The sequence below is a fragment of the Phycomyces blakesleeanus genome, assembly GCF_001638985.1.
Source record: "Phycomyces blakesleeanus NRRL 1555(-) unplaced genomic scaffold PHYBLscaffold_3, whole genome shotgun sequence".
Classification (NCBI taxonomy): Eukaryota; Fungi; Mucoromycota; class Mucoromycetes; order Mucorales; family Phycomycetaceae; genus Phycomyces; species Phycomyces blakesleeanus.
In genome coordinates this window covers 1,938,791-1,959,725 of record NW_017265136.1, presented here as the reverse complement: position 1 = coordinate 1,959,725, position 20,935 = coordinate 1,938,791, and the positions used below count along the sequence as shown (strand labels likewise).

Sequence of the window (20,935 nt, the reverse complement as noted above, 5' to 3'; positions counted from 1 at the left end):
AGTATATTTACCACATCTTTTACAATTTTTTTTTATGTTTTGTATTTTGTATTTTTGTTTTTAACTTGTCATGATTCAATTCTGAGAATAATAGTGTGTTTATTTTTATTATCCTGCTCGTCGTTATTTCTTTATTTCTTTTTTTCCCTTATTCTTCTTCTTCTTTTTTTTTTATTTATTTTTATTAGTATTTTCTTAGTCCTCCATCTCATCATCCAAAGATTCCTAAAGAAAAAGTAAGAATTCAGTTTAGTTTAGTTAAAAACACTTCGCAATCAGTCTGCTTCTCCCTCTCTATCTATCTATATATATTTATATTACCTTGGCAAGTCTTTCGGCCTCTTCCTTAATCTCCTTTGGCACAAACTGGTGCTTGTACTTGGACTCTGGGCAAATCCAGCTCAATTCCAATTCAAAATCTTTGTCCTTTGCTTCATCATGACAGGTATAGATGCTTTTAGATAGATACGCGATTATAATAATAATAATAATAATTGTTTGTTAGTAAGTCAAAATATTATCCACATCTTTTTCTTAAAAAAATTATGATAACAATAGAATTGAATCTTACATGCGGGTAATCTCATTAACTGCCTCGCGAACAGTCATCTCCTCCATCTTGAGTTTCTCGATCTCTGTCTTGGCAACAGACTTGCCCTTGCCGACAGCACAACCACGGTAACCCTATATACACAAACATATATATTAATAAAAAAAATACAAGACTTTTACCCCCAATGTATATATATATATATATTTCTAAATTTTCTCGGTTGAAATTACCCAGTAGACACCAGATGGCTCGATAAGGTACAACGAAGGTTCACCCTCGGTCATTGATCCAACAATGGTTCCACAACCAAAAGGACGAACACTCGAATAAAGAGTATAAGCAGAAACATATTGGCCTAAACGATCAGCCAAAGCCTACCAATAGTAATATCGTGCGTGTTTTTTTTGGTACACATATTTATAATAAGCATTTGATTATTCTTATTTTTTTTGAAGAACTCTTTTATGCATATGCATATATATATATTACCTTGCCGGGAATAGGCTGACGATAAATATCTCTCCAGGACTGTGCCTCATCGCGTGCACGGTTGACCAAATGTCTACCGTCAGCCAAAAGACCAGCAGTAGCCTAAAGTAAAGAAAGAGAGAAAAATAAAGCATACGATAATACAGTGTATTGATGCATGCATGTAATTAGATTAGTGTGTTGTCACCTTATACATTACAATCATAAACCATTTAACTTACAACGCCAATGTGCAAATCAGCACTCTGGATGCGACGGTTGGCATTAGCGACCAAGAGTTTGGACTGGACCAACTTTTCTACTGCAAGAACAACACCATCCTTGACACGGAGACCAATGGCAGTACTATTTTTTTTTAAAAAAAGTGTAAGCAGTAATGTTCAGTTCTCCAAGGTTCTTTACACCAAAAAAAAGAGATAATAGAATAAAGTTGTAGGAAAAAAAAAAAAAAGGGGGGGGGGGGGAAGGGACGGGATGGGTGGGGTAAAAAGGTTGTATTCTTTTCTTCTTTTCTTGAACCAGTTTTCTGTTTCAATATCGTTCTATCTCTTTCCTCTATGTATAAAGATATATATATGTGCGTGTAGGTCCACATGCATTGTGTAATTTGTTTATTTATCTTTACCCGCTGTTATCAACGGCCTTATTTGCGTATTCGACTTGGAAGACGCGTCCATCAGGGGAATAGGTAGACACCGAAAGATCATACTATGTTAATGGTTCGTTTTAGGCTGTTAATTGACAGGATAAAAGAGAGAGACAAAAAAGGTCGTGCTTGTTCTTATGTACACACAAAGAAATAGAGGTTATTTCTTTAGACTTACACCAGTACCAATCGAGGTCATTGTTGTGTAGAATCGAAATAAGATGTATAAAAATAAATAAAAGAAAAGCGATGAACTTGCGTTGTCGACAGTCTAAAGCGTGGACGTAAAAAATAAAGGCCGCGTGTGCAGATGGGTGACGACTCTTCCCCCTTCAATCCCAAAAAAGGGTAACTCTATATGCACCATAAATTTGTCTTTGATTTTATATAATGTGTGTGTGTGTAAGAAATAATATAATATAAAATAAAATAAAATAAAATAAAATAAAAAACCAAATCAAACCAACATACACATATTGCAGCTTAAATATTCTTACATTTTATATTACTCAGAGGACATTTTATTTTGCTGGCATAATTATCATATATAGTTACTTTGGTAGAAATATAGAAAAGATATATATATGCATATATTATTTTTGAAAAAGAAAAAAAGTCGAGTTTTTTTTTTTTATATATATGAAGTAGTTTAAATATCCAATTGCTATTAATTGGTTCGTAAAGAACTGTGAGACTTAATAACTACAAGCAGTAAAGTAGCGCGATAATTGATAATAATACTACAACTTTATAATTTTTAAAAATTAAAAGTTGGATATTTACATAGCGTATTTTCAGTAACAATAAGTAACTAAAAACAAAACTCCCATTTCTGAAAAACCCAATCGTCTTTGACGTTTGATTATTAATCCTGTTCTTTTTTTTTCTCTTTCTCTCTGAATAAAATATTTTCTATTTAAATCTATTTGATATATTTAGAGACTTCATTGGCACCCAAACATTGTTTTAAAAGTTTATATCCAGCCCTCTTCATGGAAAGTAGATTTATTTAAGGCGAATAGTAAGCCACGCTAAGAGAGGAAATAGGGAAGGAGCTACTTGTTTTAACTATTTTACAAAAAGAAACAGCTATATATATTTCATATTTTGGTCTTTCACACAGACCAAGTATATATGCCTAATTCAGTTTGACATTATTGTTATTTTCGTTACTGTCGTTGTTACAAGTGTACTGAAACATGTATAATTCAAAATAGAAGTCAGAAAATATAGCCTAGAGAGGGTATATTTGTATATTTGTATATTTATTCTTTTATTCTTTTATTCTTTTGCATTTTAGCTCCTCATTATTATATCTGGCCATGTCAAATCCAGCATTTTTTTAGAATATTCTTGTTTCTATTAATGTAGCACTGGTTGACACCGTCGTAGCACACAACAGCAAAAAAAAAACATGGATTGACATGTTTTGTGTACCTGAAAAATATTACAATAAAAGCAAAACAAGAAACAAAATCCGCAACAATAGCAGTAATAATACTTTGTTTGTTTGTTTTCTATTTCTTTCATTTTATCTTATCTTTTTTTTGCTCTTTTTTCTTTTTCTTTATTCGTTATCCAATTTACCAATTAACCGGAAAGACTTGAATGCTATAAGCCAAACAGAGCTTTACGTTCTGTGGGGGTGATTGGGTTTCCAATAGGAGAAAACCAATATCGTGTCGCTAATTTCTGCTGAACTGACAGGAGCCAGTCAGCTCCGGCGGTTTCAGGTGTACCCCATTTTCCCGACTGCATTTCGTCCAAGAAACTGGCCCACTCTTTATTTGTGAACGTGAGATGTAGTTTAGACCCGCTTATCTCTTTTGTCATCAATAGTACTCCTTGTCCAACCAGGCGAGCCAATTGGACCATACGTTCGCCTACAATGATGTTACGTCGAAAGGCAGCCCAGTTTGATTCTTCAGATAATAATGGTTCGATCCAGGGGCGGTAAGCTTTCATGTTCGCACTGCGCTCACGATCGTTGGGAATTCTGTCGGGGTTTGGTAGGCGACTAGCGACGACTTGATCTGGATACAAGGCCGCGAAAACCTGCTGGAACTGTTCAAAAGCCACATACAACTTGTAGTAATCAATGTTGTAATATATTCCGTATTGGTTCATTCCATTGTCGAGGTGTGGTTTTTGGTTGGCGTGGTCGACCAGGACTTGAAGAGCAGGTCCGAGATCATTAAAGGGGACAGTATCAACCGCAAGACTAATATCACTTGGTAAAGAAACCGCCTTTTCTTCTAGCTCGAGCAAAGAGACTGTCTGAAGTCTCAGTACTATAGTGTCTCCTTTTTTATATTAATTGATTTGGGTTGATTTGAGTTGATTTGAGTTGATTTTGTATATAAAGCATATTTATAAAGGAATAAATAAATGTTATCGATCAAAAAAGAGAAATAGAAAAATAAAAGCAAAAGATAAACATCATATTATTTACTTACTTCTTTGTTCGAATTCGCCGTGCCGATGGGGGATTTTTGTCTTTTTACGTACCACTGATAGCTGTAAGCTGTCAAAAGATGCTATACTGGGCTTACGACGTTTACGTGTAATTGATGCTTGGGTGAGAAGACCTTGCTCAGCATAGCGTTGCAATAACGTTGGCTCACGCTGGATCCGCCCGTCTTGATAATAAAATCCTCGCTCTTGAGGCTCCATACATGTTTCGACCGGAGAGGTGCAAACCGCACGTAGATCTCGAATACGAGTTGTGGTCGTAACCGTCCAACTATTCTCAGGGAATAAGTCCCTGGAAAATTCCCAGGTTGGTGTTTCGGAGGGGCAGCACGAACTATATTTTGGCAATTGTACAGCGTGAACCAACAACGAACGCCCAGTGTAAGCTCTGAATAGAACCATGTTCTCATGGGCAGGTTTACTGAATTGAACACTGTCCCCGAGGGCATAAAAGACGCAAAAGAGTAGTCTGGCAAGTCGTTCAGGGTCGGCGTCGTGGCGTAATATTTGCTTTATGAGTCGAAAGATTTCGAGTACGTCTTGATCTCTCAAGATATCCTGGGCTCCAGGCTGATGAGCAGCAGATACGTCTGGGGTTACAAAGAGACAGCCAACAGGCGGGCTATTCATAGTAGTGGTAGTAGTATAGTACTTAAAGAGAAACAAGAATGGTGCAGGCGGAACAATTCTTTTTGTTTTATTATATTTTAAATCAACGCTCAAACGTTGCCATGTTCACGGAGCAAAAGAATATCTTACTCATCAATTATTTTTTTTTCCTTTCTTTAATTTTATTTTATTTTATTCTATTAATTGTAGCTTTTTGTATTTGCATACAATTGCTTTTCTATTCTCTCAGGCCTTATCTCAGATGTCCAGACTACAGGCGAGTCTGTCTTGATTGTTACATATTCGGCGGTAATAACATTGGAAGTACTGACCATTCCACCAAAGCAGCATAGAGTGTTGTCTAGATATCAAACGTCACAAAAAAAGCAATCACGATCTTGTCTACTTTGTAACTTACCGAGGTTCCATTTCAGACCTTCTGTTGTAAGTGTTGCAGGGGCACCGATAGGCATGATACCACAGGTGGGACCTAAGTTAATAAGAACAGAAGCAACACTGTGAGAATTATGCATTATAAGTTGTAGAATTACCTTCATACTCTGAACATTGTAAGTAATGGACTCCCTGCAGATTTTTAAGTATTTATATTGTGTATATTTATATTTATATTTATACATTGGAAATGTGAATACAGATATGACTCTTCAATCTGTTTTTTTTTTCTTTTTTTATTTTTATTTCCGGACCATCTTTTTACCTTGTCTAACAGTATCGTGATGTTCTCATCGCTCATAAGGATGAACTTTCTGTCTGATTTGTGGTTCATAAGAAATAATGTATTTATACTTGCAATAGTTTGGTCAAAACGACCTCCAATAGCCGACACAGCCACCACATCTAGGTCTTTGATACCCAACGCAATCTCCTTTTCTTCCATCAGAGCTATACATTTTAAAAAATCATTTGATTCTTGATCCTTCACTTGAGTCACCTTTACTCCCTGAAAAGGAAAAGGAAAAATTCATGTAAGAAATAAAGCAATAAGTATCCCCCCCCCCAATTTTGCATTAATTTGCAAGTTATTCTTAATCTCAAAGCTGTAGAAAAGAAGTATGTGCGTATAAACCCCCACAACTTGCCTTGGCTTCATAAAATACCCTTACATTAGATCTAATAGAGTCCAAATCCCCTATAATCTCATCCGGGAGATACCTTTCTTTTACGGAGTTAATTATTTTCTTTTTTTAGGATGTATGAAGCAAAACTGTAGTATAAATAAAAATATAAATGCTCAAAAGCTTACAGGTTCCGCTTTTCGGGCGAATTCTCAAAGGCATCATAGAGTCTGTTAGAACCACCGTCAGCACAGAGTCGTATAGTTGCTAAAATAATTTTAAGGTAAATATTATAGTTATAGAAATTGTGATTAATTATAATGAGAGAAAGAGAAAGAGAGAGAAAAAGGTTAATTGAATGACATGACATGTTTAAGCTGATTACCATTAGCCCAGACACGTTCAAACAAATGAACATGCTTAATAGGTTGATTAAGTATAATTAAACAAAATTTGTCTGAAGAACCCTTGGGTGACAGAATTGAAGAAGTAAATATTTTACTCATTGTCCTTTTGCTTTAAACACGTCTTGTATAATACTTTAATGGCTTTATATTAATGTATGTATATGTATAATATATCTATATAGCAGAGCTTGGTGTGAAAATTGAATGGACAGGGTGACACCAGAATATATTCATAAATGTTGTTCTGTGCTCAATGTCCAGCTCGTGCGTGTTATCTTTTCTTTTTTCTTCCCCTGGGAAGCATTTTGTGACTCCTCTATGTGAGTACTGGAGCAGAAACCTATAAATAAGTTTGTGTTTTTTGTTTTTTTAAGAATGCGGTTTTTGATATAAATATTAAATTTTATATTGAGCACTTAAGAAGATATAATTCTCTAGCTACAAGTTTCCTATAGCTAAAAATCGTAGAAGCAAGCAGACAAATGGAACAAAGCATATAACTGTGGTGTGGGGAGGTTGGGAGGGAAGGCTGTCAACGATCACATTTTTTTGTCTTCGATATTTTTGAAAAAGTGTTACAAACTGCGTCATATTCCATAAGTATACCGGTATATTCTAAAGATATACCTTCTTGGTACCCGTGTAACAATTATATGCGCCACCTCAAATATAACTTGCGCTCTCCTAAAATGTATTGCGATGTTGAGGATTTGTTTGTTTGTATGGAGCCAATGAAAGGCTCAGATTTACTAAAAGTATCTGATTTACAATGCTGAGGGTATGTTTTGTGTCTAGACAAAAGTACTTTTGCGTTTGTGCCTATCCAATAAACATTGGCTTTTATATATTAGTTGTGCTAAAAAAAAACCATGGACAGCAAGCAATAAAAAGAAAAGGGAAGAAAGGGAGAAGAAAAAAAAGAGAGAGAAAAAAAAAGACCATTCATTTCTAGTGAAAGTAATAATAATAATAAAGTTAGTGTGTTTATTCTAAGCAAAAAAAAAGGGTATTTATAACAACTGTCTGTCAAACCATGGAAACTGACTATTGTTTGGTATCCCTCCTTTTGACTACACTTTTTTTGGAACCAAGCACTTTGCCTACCCATTGTCCAATATCATCGTTTATTCCTATAGATTCTCCTAAGATTTACTAAAAAGATTTTCTTTTTTGCAAAAGATCTATTTTTTATATATTTCTAGCATTTCTTCCTTAAGGTCGCAGGTTAAATGCTTGATGTGATTCATATCAAGCAAAATTAATCAAGCTAGTACTTTAAAGCTTTTAATCATATAGACTTTTTTTTGTAGACAACGTTAACATAATAATTTTATTATTAAAGTTAAAGTTAAATATTGGGGGTATTTGACAAAAGTCAAAGAATAAGTTAAAATAAATAAGAGGACAAAATATAATGACAAGTGAGAACAATAAATAAAGAGACAAGGGACCACTTTGCCATTAAGAAGCATTATCCACAATTTTTAGAGACATGTGCCATAATGTTTCCATTTACTTGGAGAGAGCAATCTGGACATTAGGAATAGCCTGGTTGTAGATCACATAGTGGCTCTTAAGGAAGGCATCACCAAAGATAGCGAAAGGAAGGTTAGCATAAGCAAAACTGGCAATACAGGTGGTTCCTCTGTAGTAAACGAGATCGGCAGCAGGGATTGAAAACTTGGTGCCAGCGATAGTGAATGTAAGAGGAGAAAAGCTGGAAGTATCGCACTTGATTGTGTAGGTACCGTCATAGTTGTCGGTGGCACCGTAGGCCTTTGCAACCTTGGCGGCCATGGTGTTGGTGAAAAGCATGAGACTGGTTCCGGTGTCGAGGATACCAGAGAAAGAGCCAAGGCTGGTGGTACCAGCAGTACCGGCGCTAGCAGTGATAGTCCAGAAACCTATAATAATGTTAGTAAGTACTTACAATAGTTATATATATATATATATATATATACTTACCATCAGAGCTATCGACTGGAACAGTAGTCAAAGCACCGTTAATGTGGTTGCTGTTGTAACCACCAAAGACATACTCTATTTAGCCAATTAAAGCCACAAGAGTGTTCCATATATTAATATACTATGTGATTTTGACATTTGTGTTTTTGGTTTACCTCCAGCACCATCGGTGGTCTGTCTTCCGAGGTAGACACCAAAGACAGGGCTAGTAATCAAACCCTGGCTGATGAGGTTGTCCATAGGGGTCTTGACACCAGTGGCAGTGATAATTGTATCGAAAGCAAGGCCGAGCAAACCATCGATAGGACCGCTTTGGAAAGCGGCGGCTTCCTTCTTGGCAAGTTCAATACCTTGACCAGTGATTGAGAGACCGCCAAGGTTGACGGTATCGAAGCCAACAACACCACTAGCAGAGGAGCCATCTCCGTAGCTGATGGACCAGGTCTTGGTGCTGGATACGTAGGTGCTGGACTTGGTAGAGTCAAACTTGGTCTGGGTAGAACCGCAGTTAGTGCAGAGAGTTGATGCTATAAAAAACAATTGTCAATTATTGCTGTTGCATGCAGTATATATATTTTTTTATTTACCAAACCAGAGATCGGCAGATCCAGTGTCAAAGTCAAGCTTAAGAGACTGAGCAGGAGTTCCGACCTTGACGGTACCATAGTACTCAACATCATACAAGTAATCAGTCATAGGAACGGTACCAGTAGCAAAGGTAGTAGGGCTGTTGATGAATCTGCTGTACTTTCCGCGAGCTTTCAAGACAGCACGGGTAGCATTGCGCTGATAGCTAGGGTTCTCGGCCAAAGGAATAGTCAAGGTCTGGACAGCAGGATCAGCAGAGACAGCAGGAGCAGCATCAACAGATGAGAAGGTGGCAACGGCCAATAGAGCAAAGATGCTTGCAGACAGCTTCATAGTAAAGATATAGAAGGCGATTGATTGAGAAGATGAATGTGGATTGAAGCATCAATTTGCGCGTCCTTTTATACGATTGATGCCCCATTTACTGTGTCTATTTTTTTTTTCAAATACTTTGTGTAAAGTACCTATGGAGCGGGATATAAACATATATCTCTTGACGATATATTGAATCCTAGTGCACTTGATTGTTTTCTACGGCTTTGTAATTGGATGTAACTTGAAAGATAGCACACGTATATTGCTTTTTCTCTAGCAAAGAACCCAATATACCTATCTATATCAGGAAAATTACCTATATTGAGATTAATTGTCCTTTCATAAAGCATTATATTAACTTCAGCGGCCTGGCTAAACAGTGTACCTATGGGATGTACAATTTTTTTGTGAAACAGAAACAAGATCAATTGCTAAATACCGGGGATATGTAGCTATATGAATAATACAAGAAAGGGAAATAATCTACATATACGGGTTTGGCGTATCCCCGGATATGCCTATTATCTCTATTCATGCAAGATAAAGCCTCGCGATTTACACGCCATTACTTCTTAAGTGATCTAGATTTTAATTAAGTATGCACTACAGTTGTGCTCCTATAGATGTTTGTCTACAAGGCATCAATTTTGCGTGCTTAGTATGTACTGTACATAATTGGATTACATATCAGTACCACGATGTCACACGCTCTCATTCTTTAGCCATTGTACCTAGGGGTCCTTTGTATCTAATTCTTTAAGTCTGCGCTCCCAATACTCTTGGATAAAAGAACTTTTTCTATCGATCTGTGACACTATAATTGGCGATTAAGTGAGATTTTAATGACACAGACTAGTTAAATGATTTTATTATTATTATAATTAATATTCATCAAGCTATCCTAAAAGGTGCCCGCTTTTGTAATATTTTACCAATACATTTTAGAAATCTGACAGTATATATTTAAAGAAAAGAAAAGATATCTACTGGATAATTTCTTGGTAATCAATGTGAATAAAAGGATTCTTTGAAAAGCAGTTACTCGTATAACCTAAGTGGCTGTTGTTACCCGGGATTTTGCACAATGTGGTACAATTTCTTTTCTACATTTTAGGAACATTTGTATCTCAAAGGCTTTCATATGTAATCTTCTGTACTCAACGAGGAGCTTCCATAGAATATACACAAATATTGACTACTTTTTTCTTATACTATCTATATGTCTATATATGTTTACACATAAAGGCTTCCTTTAGATTATTATTTTGTTGAGAAAGTAGGTGCTTACTCTAAATTTAATTTACCTGATGTAACAATATTTTTCTCTCATAAAATATGTAGCACCACCTATTTCCCATAGTGTATAACTATGTAGCTTATATTCTTGAGATTATAAGCTATACTTATAATGCATTATAGCTTTATGGTTAGAGTTATTGGTATTCTTATTTTAAATAAAATTTCCTTTAGTGGACTCATAAATAAATAAATTTATATATATATATTTATGTTCTGCACCACCAAAAGCACATCTATATTCAAAATAACGGTTGACAGTATTTTTCGCCTCCTAAAAAAAGTAACAAAATATGTTGATTGTTACTGTGTCCATTTTTCAAAGAGCCCTGATCGTAACGTGTGTTCTGTCATGCAAATGAATAAATAAACTTATTCAGACGATTTGCTAAACGAGACATGCTCTAAATCAAGACAAAATATGATCAATATGTACTTGTGCCTTTCATATTACGTGATAAAACTATATATATATATATATATTTAAAAAAAAAACTACAAATTGGGAATTATATGAATACACCAGCCGCACCAAAACAGCTTAGTATCTTCATTTTTACGGGACGTATGTGCGCGATAATTTCATGAGTATTTTAACAGAAGTTATGAGATTTATCTAAAGGGAGGATGCAAGAATACTTTGATTTTAAAGCAACAAAGAAAATATAGCACACCTTAGTGATAAAAATATACTATTCTAGTGTTATTGCTGACACTAATAAACATTTACTGAAAGCACCCAAAAATTCAAAATTTCTATTAAAGCATTTGAAGTTTTAGGATAACATATACTTCAGTAAAAAAAAAAGAGGAGGAAATCAACTTTAGGTAGAGTTTAAGGGTATGTTTAGGAAAATACCTTGATTAAACATCGTTTTCAATACTTTTTTTTTATGTTTTAATCTTGGGTTGTTAAATATTTCTCTATTGTAGGTAAAATATTAAAGTATATTCTCAATATTTTGCCTATTTTTTTATGTAGTAAAAGCTTTCAATATATCCATTCAGAAATCCCATATAACTCATTGATAAAAATCTATTACTAGATAACTTTGAGAGAAAGTTCTTTACTAAAAAAAAATTCAATATTTGACACTACAGGAAATGAGTGGCGATTCCTATGGCGATTTTGAAGAATATCGTGGGGATTTTTTTCTTTCAAAGTCGCCATCGGAATTAATTTTTTTATAGTGTGAAAAAAAAACTTATTACAAATATTATTTTTCTCACAGGTTAATAACTGCTAGCATCAAATTGTGGTATAGCCAACCGAAGTCTGTATTTATGAAGAGATCATAGGATAGAAAGAATATTTAAGAGCCTACATAAACTTTAGGTTACTATTCAAGTATCGTTTTTTTAAAAGAAAAGGGTACGGATAGATATTGCCCAAGAGGTATTAATCAAGTTTCTTTACTAGCTAGTATATAATTTGCAAGTCAAAATTCAAGGCATAATATAACCTCTAACCAAACTTCCATAAAAAATAAACATCAGGAGTTTTATCATTTTTCTTTTTAAATAATAATAATGTATATGTATTCGAGGGTACCAGATCTGACCTGTCTATATTATACAGATAAAAAGAGGTTGTTTTATTCTGGGGGTCTGACTATAGTATGGAGCTTCTGTTGTTTTGCAAAAATTACATACCACGTAATCATGTGCATTTCTCATTAATGTTTTACTTTTTCAAAAAATACAAAGGCATTAACTATGTTATATTTACGTAAATAATTCCCAACTCCAAATTATATTTTATCACCTATCAAAAAGTATATAAATATATACTATTTTATTTGACTGGATTAAAATGATATATTTAGGGATACTTATCAAAGTGTATGTATATGTTTGCATCATATACATAAAGCAAGAATGTAATTACCCCAGGGTTTAATATATACTGCTTACACTACGAGCAGTAATTATAGTCTTACTTCTGTCAAGAATACTTGAATAATGCTTTACATTAAACTTCAAATCCAGTTACTATAAACCTTTTACAAATATAAGTCTTTATATTTTCAACATTGTATATGAATTTTTTTTCTCATTACACACATGTTTAATTGTGTTCGATTTTGGGTTCTGGGATAACAATGGTCAAAACAATTTATTTGTCCTTTTTTTTTATCGCTGGACTGTGTACGAGCAAGTATGATGGCTGCACTATATTCTTGTCATAAAAATACTTTACTGTACAAATTGTTCAAATATGAATAACAAGGATTTAATTGTGTAAATAAGCAGCTGGTATACTTGCATTGATTTAAGTATACTTCAAAATCTTCCAGACACTGAAGCCATCAAAACCAAAGAGAGCCTTGTACTATTACCAAGACCTTTCAAAACTTCCTAGTTGAAATTTTATGACTGTCTTGTCAGTATTCTCCAGGTTTATCAAGTAAGTGTATACTATGATAGGGGGGAAATGGGCAACTTTAGTAGAAACTTTTTTTTTCAAGGTTTTCACGGCTAAATGTTTTTTTTTCTTGAGGTTTAGCTTTGATTAAGTACTATTTTTCCTTCTTCAATCTTTTATATATGCCTAAATTTCAATATTCCTTATCTCTTTTCTTTTGTAAGTTTAAGTTTAAGTTAAAATAAAAAAATACCTTTTATGTCTAATGATTATCCAAGCATATTTTTACAATTTACACAAAGCACCTTCATTCTCCCTCATTTCCACATAGTATAGAGAATAATAACAAGATGATATACTGAATAATCCAAAGGGTGTAATGACTTACTAAATATCATATTAAAAATAGCCGGAAATAAACATTCTGGAAGCTTTATACTTTCATTATTATTGGTAGTGTTATTCTTCTGAAACTTGGTAGTCTTTTTTGTGGCACTCCTAACTTGATAAACAGGCGTGAACCTGTAAGGAATAATATTATCTTGTTGCAGCTGGATAAAGGTGTTCCCGAAGTTTGAGCTATCGGCAAAATATTTATTCCACAAACGATGCACAAACTGTAGAAAGAAAAAACCATTTATTCCAAACAGACTGGATTGGTACATATAAAGCACTTTATAAGAATAATTATGGTAATATTACCTTAGAAAGCCACGGAAGGTTACATTGGGTGTCTGAAAGGGGGCATATGGACGAGGGTTGGAGACTTGCTTGAACCTTTTATGAGATTAATGGGAGCACGAAAGACAATGTTTGAACAGACTAAAATCATCGATAGAAGGATATGCTATTAAATGAATAAAGCTTAATATTCGCTATATAGCGGAAATACATAATTATTAATGACAGACAGGAGAAGAAAGAAAAGGAAACCAAACCACCTTCTTTTGTATCTATTCCCAAACCTTTTCTTCTTCTTCTTAGTAGTGATAGATCAAGTATTATCTTTCTTCATGAAATTAGATTCATACAAGCACAATTATTTTATATATATTTTTTTAGTCAAACTGAGTATAGTTTTTATTTATTTGTTTGATGTAGTAGATTATTCTTTTATTAAGGTGATAGGCTAAATCTATCTATTTGATTATAAAAAAAAAGTCGGTCAACTTGCATACAAGTATTCATTATGTATTTTTATACAAGCAAGTATACCAACAAAATCTAAATTCATTTCATTAGATGAATGTGTTTTCAAAATTATAGCCCTTCGTACCTAAATAAAAGAAAGTGCTATTTATCACGCTAAATATATTTGCCCTTCCTAGCCTAAAATATGATTTAATTATGCCCATTTTTTGTCTTTGTTGATAATACTTATAGTCATCAATAAACAGATAAGAATCGCTGCTATATTATCTCCTGATAAACGATTGATTTTATTGAGAAAAATAATACATACAAATTAAATAGATATCTGTAATACACAGTGGGGTAAAAGTGATGGAGACGGAAGGAAAGGAAGAGGTTTTTGAATTGTTTCTTTATTTATATAAAGCTTATATAGGTAATACTTTGGTGTGAAAGTAAAAAGATAATAACAACCTAAATATTCTTATTTATAGTGAGCTTTGATTCGAATACCTTCTTCGGTATTACTTGAAAGGTATACATTAACGAATATGTACAGTTAAAAACTGATTTTTCTTATATATATATATATTCTATTTTACGTTTTCTGGTCTAAGTTCAGATGTCCACACTACAGGTGAGTCGGTCTCAATGACAACACACTCTGCAGCAATAGCGTTAGAAGTGCTAACCATCCCGCCAAAAAAGCAAGGAGTATTGTCTATATATTTGAGAGTTAATACTCGTAAAGTTAAGTGCTTATGTTTGCTTACCGAGATTCCACTCTAGGCCTTTAGTTGTAATTGTTGCTGGGGAGCCAATAGGCATAACACCGCATGTAGGACCTAAGAATCACTTAAATATATATATACACACACACACATATATATAACAAATGTATGTATTATAGTCTTACCATCATATTCAGAGCATTGCAGATGATGTATTCCCTGTAAGAAGTAGTTTGGGGATAACGGTATTGTGTTGTAAGTACAGTAACAATATGTAATCAGGATCTTTTTTAAAGGTTGTTACCTTGTCTAAAAGAATTGTCAAGTTCTCATCGCTCACTAGCACATAATGTCGGTTTTTTTCATGCTTCATAAAATAAAGCGTATTGATGCTTGCTATTGTCTGGTCGAACCGGCCTCCAATAGCTGACATGGCCACCACATCAAGATCTTTGATTCCCAACTTGGCCTCTTTTTCTTTCATCAAACACACACATTTTGTGAAATCGGTTGAATTTTGATCCTCTATCCGCGTTACTGTCACACCCTAAGCACCAACTCTCTTTGTAAGCTTATGATTACAATAGCTTATAGTAGCTCTCGATCTATCAGTCATAAGAACTTGCCTTTGCTTCATAAAATGCTCTAACCTCAGGGCGAATCGAGTCTAAGTCACCTCTAATCTCATCAGGAAGATGCCTTTTTTTTTTTAAAAAAAAAAAACAAATAAATAAAAAGTAAAAGCAAAAGAATAGAAAGACGAATAATTTCCCGTCATTTTCATTTTCTTTTAGATAAAGAGACAACTATGCATATTATCCAATCTTACTTGTCCCGCTTCTCGGGTGAATTCTCAAAGGCATCATAAAGCCTGTTAGTACCACCATCAGCACAAAGGCGTATGGTTGCTAGGATAATTCCAGGCAATGTTAACGATGAATGCCATAAAAAAAGATAAGAAAGATTGCCAGTTACCATTAGCCCAGAGGCGTTCAAAAAGATGAACATGGACAATGGGCTGATTGAGTTGAATCAGACAAAAGGGTTTTGGTGGGCCCTGAGGTAAGAGAATAGAGGAAGGTGCCCAGTCATTCATTATACTTTAGATTAAAGGCTTTCAAGTGTAAAAAAGAAGAAGACAGTTATGCTTCAATTGAATGCCAGTGTGACGCCTTCTGTTCAATCGATGATCGCTATCTTTTACTATAGTGACATATATTTATTTTATTTTATTTTCTTTTGTTTTGAGTGATATATAAATTTATACATCTATACATCTTTATCTTTATACATTATCATTCCTATGTATTTCTGACTCAAGGCTGCTCTACAAAATTCTTTATCGCCCATTCATTTTTTTTTCTCAGGAGTTAATTGTTCATCTTCTTTACACACGAAGAGGAAGCCCAGCAGCTAGATGTGACTTTTATAAACAGCAGTCATTCAAGTAGAAAGCACTGGAAGCATGGATGTCCATATAACCTCATTTTTTCCCCGCCCTTTGCTTTTCTTCTTCACTTCTCCTACTTTTACTATGGTTAGCACACTTGAAAATTACGATATATATATATATAATTGAAATGCTCATGTATATTATTGCTATAGTCTGCCACCAAGCTTAAGAACATTGTTCCCCTTCTTGACCGTGTTTTGGTCCAGCGTATCAAAGCCCAGGAGGTAACAAGATAAATAAAGATATTATTTAATAGAAAAAAAACAATGTGACTAAGCACATGATATTGACTTGACATGTCAATAGAAAACCGCTGCCGGTATTTTCATTCCTGAAAAAGCCCAGGAGACTTTGAACCAGGGCCATGTGGTGGCTGTTGGCAAGGGTGCCCTTAACAAGGAGGGTGCACACATTCCTTTGCAGGTTTCTGTTGGTGACAAGATCATCTTACCTCCTTATGGTGGTAGCGTAGTCAAGATTCAGGATGAGGTAAATAAAATGCTACACTAAAAAAAAGAAATAGAAATAGAAAGAGAGAGAAATGATACCCGTGTAGTATGTATGTGTGTATGTATGTATGTGTATGTGTATTGATTCATTATTGCAATAGGAATTCCTTCTCTTCCGTGACTCTGAAATCCTCGCCAAGATCGAATAAATCCCAACTCACAAAGAAATTGTAAATAATAAATAATAATATATAAAAAAAAATAGGCAGCTGTATTAAATGTGTAGGTGTGCTTTGTCTGTATATGTGTCTGACCAAGTGTGCATCTGTGCTTGCGCTTGCGCTTGTGCTTATGTGTAAATGTAAATGTAAATGTATATGTATGTGTTTGTGTGCTTGTGCATTACGTGTGAATATGCGTTCTTTAAAGGATGTCTTGACTGGGGTCTTTCGTCTCTTTGTCATCACTCTGACTCCGCCCTACCAGTCTTCCAAACCCTGCCTAAGAAATATGTGTACATATATATATATATATATATTAATAAAAAAAAAAAGGCCATAATGTATCCTAGACCTCATGGTTGATACATTTATAGAATAATGTTTCATACCTTTAGTTTACCTGGCCATACACTGCTACCAGAACTGCGCTGCTGGGGTAGAGTAGGCTCAGAGACAGAAGCTACTAAAGGTCTATCAAGCTGGCCTTCCTCATGTGTTTGAGAAACCCATGGCTTGCTCCAGATCGAAGCTGTGGATTCGACTACAGACATAGCACTAGAACGCTCTGAACGTGGGCGATGGGCTTGTAACGAAGATGCTGCGTCCTGGGATGCTAAGAGGATAAGCATAGGTTGTTCACCTTCTAGTTCTGTATCACTGATTTCTTCAGCTGGCTTATTTGATTTTTTCCACCACCAAGCACGGCGGCGAGTAGGTTGAGCAGATTCGTTTGGCATTATTTAAGAGAGAATAAAGAGATGCTGCCCGCATCCTATTCAGATCTTTATTTTATTCGCCTTTTTTTTTATCTTCCCGATTCAGGTGATCTGCTCATTTTTATTTTTATTTTATTGGGGGAGAAGGATAGGAGGGGGATTTGTCACAAGTTAATAGGCTTTTAAGGTTACGCTATTGAGCAAAAGGTCGGTCGATACACTGCAGCTCAACACAGGGCCCATTATAGACAACCAAGAAATAAGATACCCGGTGGGTTGAAGCTTTTCTGCACCCACAGTAGCCATCAAAGAAGAAGTATCGCAAGGGTGGAGAAACCAAGCAGGCATTCCAAGATGAGGATGATCGGTCTGCGACAAAGATCCTTGTACACTAGTGTGTGCCAATCGAAGGTTACTGTGGTAACACTTCGGAACCACCCAATCGTAGACCTCTTCAAAGCTTAATGGAACTCCATCTATTCACACCACCTTTATTTTTTAGCTACTTCTCTGCCCAAATGATGTGTTTCTTAGTCTCACCTGCATGATATCCCATAAAATACAGCACAGGTACACAGTATGTAGCTGAATACACAACATGGTGCTCCATTGTCAACACTTTCTGGGATAGTCCCAATTTCCCGCAAGCCTCATCTTCCTCATTAACCTCATCTTCCTCTTGAGCCTCATTAACCTCATCACCATTTGGTAGTATTATACTAGACTTCTTGTATAAAAAAACCTTTTTTTTTCTCTTATTTTTTAGTATTATTATAATAATTTATAAATTACCTTTGGCTGCCCTACAAGGGTCCAATCTTCTTTTGAAGCAATCACAAGTGACTCAGCAGCTTTGTCAAATTCTTCTCTGGACAACATATATTACTGCTGTATTTCAATGTATAAAGAATGAAGGGGCGGAAATGACAAGAAAAAAGTAGAAAAAGAAATAGAGAAACTGGAGCTTTGTTTATTAGTGTTGTGTGGTGGGAAGTTGGGTATAATAAAGTGTAGAATATATAATATATATACAAAAAAGAAGGTATAAAAAAGAAAGGTACAATTATTATTATTTTCATTTTGTGAAAAGGTATTATCGTTATTCGTCTTCCAAGAAGTCTTCCATCATTGACTGCATTGCGTCCTGTACTCGTCCATCAAACTCTACTCTGAGAATACCGCCCATCTCAGAAAGGGAGCCTGCTAACCAAGTAGTCAATTCAGATGCTTCTCGGAGAGTGGAATCTTCCAATAAGGAGCTGGTCATTTGTATCGGTCTCTGGACAAGCGTATCATCCCACATTTGATCATCAATCTTTGTTATCGACTGTTGAATTACTCGACGAGCAGTGTTTGGTGGATTGAGAATAATATCTAGTTGGAAGCTTATATGGCGGTTGAGGATAATGATTGCATCGTTGAGTTTAGCTGTATCGAGACTAGGTCTTGCATGACTGGGGAGGTTGGATTCCACTAGAGGACGGACTGAGTCTAGTAAATGCGTCTGTAGTCCATCGAGTTGGGTGTGAAGTGAACGAATAAATGCCCGTAGAGATGTCCGGCAGCTATCTAGAGTTTTTTTTTTGGTTTGTTAGAAAATCATTTTTATATATTAAAAGAAAGGGAGGGTGCTTTGATTTTTCTTTTCTTTGGTGTACTTACGGTCTCCTAGAGTATGTGAATGGATATCCATAAAGGTGTGTGGTGCAGACACGACAATGTCTCTTGTCATCGTTTCCATTACTTGGTTAACAATATTTTCATAATAATCGCTCAAGGAGTTGGTGAGCGTTAGGGTATCGATTGTTGAAGTGTGAGTTAAAGGAAAGGCTGTAGATGTGGCTGTTAATGCAAGCCAGGCAAGACTGGCGACATAGAGAGGGCGACACATCTATTAAAGTAAAAAGAAAAAGAGAGAAAGAGAAAGAAACGTCGATGTTGAGGGGTTTTTTTTTGTTATTGTTTAATTTCCTCCTTATTATTATTTGATTTCATTGCAATATTGACATCTACACAAGTTTTTATATAGGAGCACAGCCCAAGCCTAAAATATGATTTATTGATTGATTTATTTTATTCGAAACACGAGTTTGGTACTTGTCCTATCCGGGGTGTCCAAAGTTGAACAAAAAAAAGTTTCCGGTTTGGCTTGGAATTGCAACTGCCTACAGCCTGTTTTTTTGTGCTTCGCGTGTGTTGAAATCATGACATTTGCAAATCTTGGTCTACTGTAGGACGGATCCCATTGGCCTCAATCTCGTATATCAACCCAGACTTCTACATCGAACATTGGCGGTCATCATTAAGCCAATCACGAACATGTGTTATCCAACTTGGGATAAAAAGGTACTCATCTTTTGTTAATTTTAAAGGAGAAATTTGTTTTCTTGTGTGTATAAAACTGGAGAATCTTTGTTATCTATGCCACCACCAGAAGATATGATTGTTAAAGGCACAGTAAATCCAACTCGTATTAAATTCGATTAATTTAGACAATACTGCACTATAAACCGACTTGTAAAAGTGACATGAGGAGTATTTGCTTTAGAAGATAAATAGGCATAAATTGTAGCACCAAAAAACATTGAAAGCAAATCTTTCCGTCTCATTTTTATGTGTCTTTACAGGGATCCACAATGTGATTGATGGGGGTTTCTTTTTCTTTTAGAGACAATAATACGAAACAATCCCTTTCCATGTTGTTGAACAAGTATATTATTCTTGGGAAAATAATTTAAACGGCACCAGATATTATATTCTGTAGGATAATCGGGAAAAGGAAGCTATAATTATGTGTATTTGGCTGAAAGGAGAAGCGTATAATGCAATAAGCCAAGAGTTAATATATCGCGTTATATTTCATCAATTTATTCATTCCGATCAAAAGATCCACATCCACACACACACACATATATATAAGTCTTGGTTATTGAAGTTTCCAGTGATTATGTACAAACATTCGACCAAAGTCTCTCGTTGGGACTTTTTTGACCAGACCAAGTTATACGCTTAGAATTTTAGATGTGAGAAATTGTCGATGTTTCGCTAAATACAGCACAGAGATAAAGGACACGACAAATGTATACCTTTTGATTTCAAGGAGTTACACAGTTTATAGCTAGACTAAAGAACATGAGGGTGTAACACATAGCTAGCTTGTAATTGCTTCCGCGGTAAAGCTTTCCCATGTCTCTTTCACAAGAAAGTACAACTCGAATAACTGTGATATATGGATAATACAGATTTTCTTCGTTAAACCAAATGTTATGATACGAAAAAAGGGAGTCCTTAAATTCAACTTGTCTCATTACACAATTCTTTTTTTTTATGGTTTCATGGATATTGTTGAATTCCTTAGGTGGAATATTACCAAAGAGTCTTTATAAAGCGCAGACAAAATAGAGAAACCCAAACTCTCTATGTTTTTAAATGTTCTACCAATAATCTATCCTT

At 35.0% G+C, this 20,935-nt stretch overlaps 9 protein-coding genes across 9 annotated transcripts; 1 reads left to right on the top strand and 8 right to left on the bottom strand.

The window, feature by feature from the left end:
- Positions 1 to 21: 21 nt before the first annotated feature.
- PHYBLDRAFT_179677 (hypothetical protein) lies at positions 22 to 2,003 on the bottom strand. The gene is made up of 8 exons (XM_018438191.1): positions 1,867 to 2,003; positions 1,668 to 1,750; positions 1,264 to 1,387; positions 1,043 to 1,144; positions 784 to 927; positions 572 to 684; positions 322 to 454; positions 22 to 225 (listed from the first exon to the last, which is right to left on the bottom strand). The coding sequence occupies exons 1-8, from the start codon at positions 1,885 to 1,887 to the stop codon at positions 196 to 198; spliced, it is 750 nt and encodes a 249-aa protein (XP_018296782.1). The 5' UTR covers positions 1,888 to 2,003; the 3' UTR covers positions 22 to 195.
- Positions 2,004 to 3,253: 1,250 nt separating this feature from the next.
- Positions 3,254 to 4,790, bottom strand: PHYBLDRAFT_77041 (hypothetical protein; the record flags this gene model as incomplete). Its single annotated transcript, XM_018443217.1, has 2 exons — positions 3,254 to 3,991; positions 4,145 to 4,790. 2 exons carry the CDS (start codon positions 4,788 to 4,790, stop codon positions 3,300 to 3,302), a joined length of 1,338 nt encoding a protein of 445 aa, XP_018296781.1. The 3' UTR covers positions 3,254 to 3,299.
- A 179-nt stretch (positions 4,791 to 4,969) lies between these two features.
- On the bottom strand, positions 4,970 to 6,351 carry PHYBLDRAFT_163831 (hypothetical protein; the record flags this gene model as incomplete). The annotated part of the gene is made up of 7 exons (XM_018434877.1): positions 4,970 to 5,130; positions 5,188 to 5,259; positions 5,321 to 5,354; positions 5,488 to 5,730; positions 5,894 to 5,942; positions 6,034 to 6,112; positions 6,231 to 6,351. The coding sequence occupies 7 exons, from the start codon at positions 6,349 to 6,351 to the stop codon at positions 4,970 to 4,972; spliced, it is 759 nt and encodes a 252-aa protein (XP_018296780.1).
- Positions 6,352 to 7,764: 1,413 nt separating this feature from the next.
- On the bottom strand, positions 7,765 to 9,138 carry PHYBLDRAFT_18373 (secreted aspartyl protease; the record flags this gene model as incomplete). Its single annotated transcript, XM_018438820.1, has 4 exons — positions 7,765 to 8,156; positions 8,218 to 8,292; positions 8,373 to 8,744; positions 8,805 to 9,138. 4 exons carry the CDS (start codon positions 9,136 to 9,138, stop codon positions 7,765 to 7,767), a joined length of 1,173 nt encoding a protein of 390 aa, XP_018296779.1.
- Positions 9,139 to 14,505: 5,367 nt separating this feature from the next.
- PHYBLDRAFT_140796 (hypothetical protein) lies at positions 14,506 to 15,739 on the bottom strand (the record flags this gene model as incomplete). Its single annotated transcript, XM_018430461.1, has 7 exons — positions 14,506 to 14,633; positions 14,686 to 14,757; positions 14,829 to 14,862; positions 14,948 to 15,190; positions 15,294 to 15,342; positions 15,473 to 15,551; positions 15,619 to 15,739. 7 exons carry the CDS (start codon positions 15,737 to 15,739, stop codon positions 14,506 to 14,508), a joined length of 726 nt encoding a protein of 241 aa, XP_018296778.1.
- Positions 15,740 to 16,263: 524 nt separating this feature from the next.
- Positions 16,264 to 16,754, top strand: PHYBLDRAFT_107970 (hypothetical protein; the record flags this gene model as incomplete). The annotated part of the gene is made up of 3 exons (XM_018428024.1): positions 16,264 to 16,320; positions 16,403 to 16,585; positions 16,707 to 16,754. Coding segments are annotated over 3 exons (288 nt in total), but the record flags the coding sequence as incomplete, so codon positions are not given.
- A 35-nt stretch (positions 16,755 to 16,789) lies between these two features.
- On the bottom strand, positions 16,790 to 17,503 carry PHYBLDRAFT_179674 (hypothetical protein; the record flags this gene model as incomplete). The annotated part of the gene is made up of 2 exons (XM_018438190.1): positions 16,790 to 17,046; positions 17,156 to 17,503. The coding sequence occupies 2 exons, from the start codon at positions 17,501 to 17,503 to the stop codon at positions 16,969 to 16,971; spliced, it is 426 nt and encodes a 141-aa protein (XP_018296776.1). The 3' UTR covers positions 16,790 to 16,968.
- Positions 17,504 to 17,653: 150 nt separating this feature from the next.
- PHYBLDRAFT_140793 (hypothetical protein) lies at positions 17,654 to 18,361 on the bottom strand (the record flags this gene model as incomplete). The annotated part of the gene is made up of 3 exons (XM_018430460.1): positions 17,654 to 17,958; positions 18,023 to 18,209; positions 18,275 to 18,361. 3 exons carry the CDS (start codon positions 18,359 to 18,361, stop codon positions 17,654 to 17,656), a joined length of 579 nt encoding a protein of 192 aa, XP_018296775.1.
- A 220-nt stretch (positions 18,362 to 18,581) lies between these two features.
- On the bottom strand, positions 18,582 to 19,373 carry PHYBLDRAFT_140792 (hypothetical protein; the record flags this gene model as incomplete). The annotated part of the gene is made up of 2 exons (XM_018430459.1): positions 18,582 to 19,051; positions 19,145 to 19,373. The coding sequence occupies 2 exons, from the start codon at positions 19,371 to 19,373 to the stop codon at positions 18,582 to 18,584; spliced, it is 699 nt and encodes a 232-aa protein (XP_018296774.1).
- Between the last annotated feature and the right edge of the window lie 1,562 nt (positions 19,374 to 20,935).

Excerpts from the sequence above, each read along its gene's own strand:
- PHYBLDRAFT_179677 (XM_018438191.1), bottom strand. The coding sequence starts at position 1,887 with ATGACCTCGATTGGTACTGGT. Across the intron at positions 1,388-1,667 it reads AAGGCCGTTGATAACAGCGG|TACTGCCATTGGTCTCCGTG; the intron begins GTAAAGATAAAT and ends AAAAAAAAATAG. Across the intron at positions 455-571 it reads GTTAATGAGATTACCCGCAT|CATCTATACCTGTCATGATG; the intron begins GTAAGATTCAAT and ends TCTATCTAAAAG.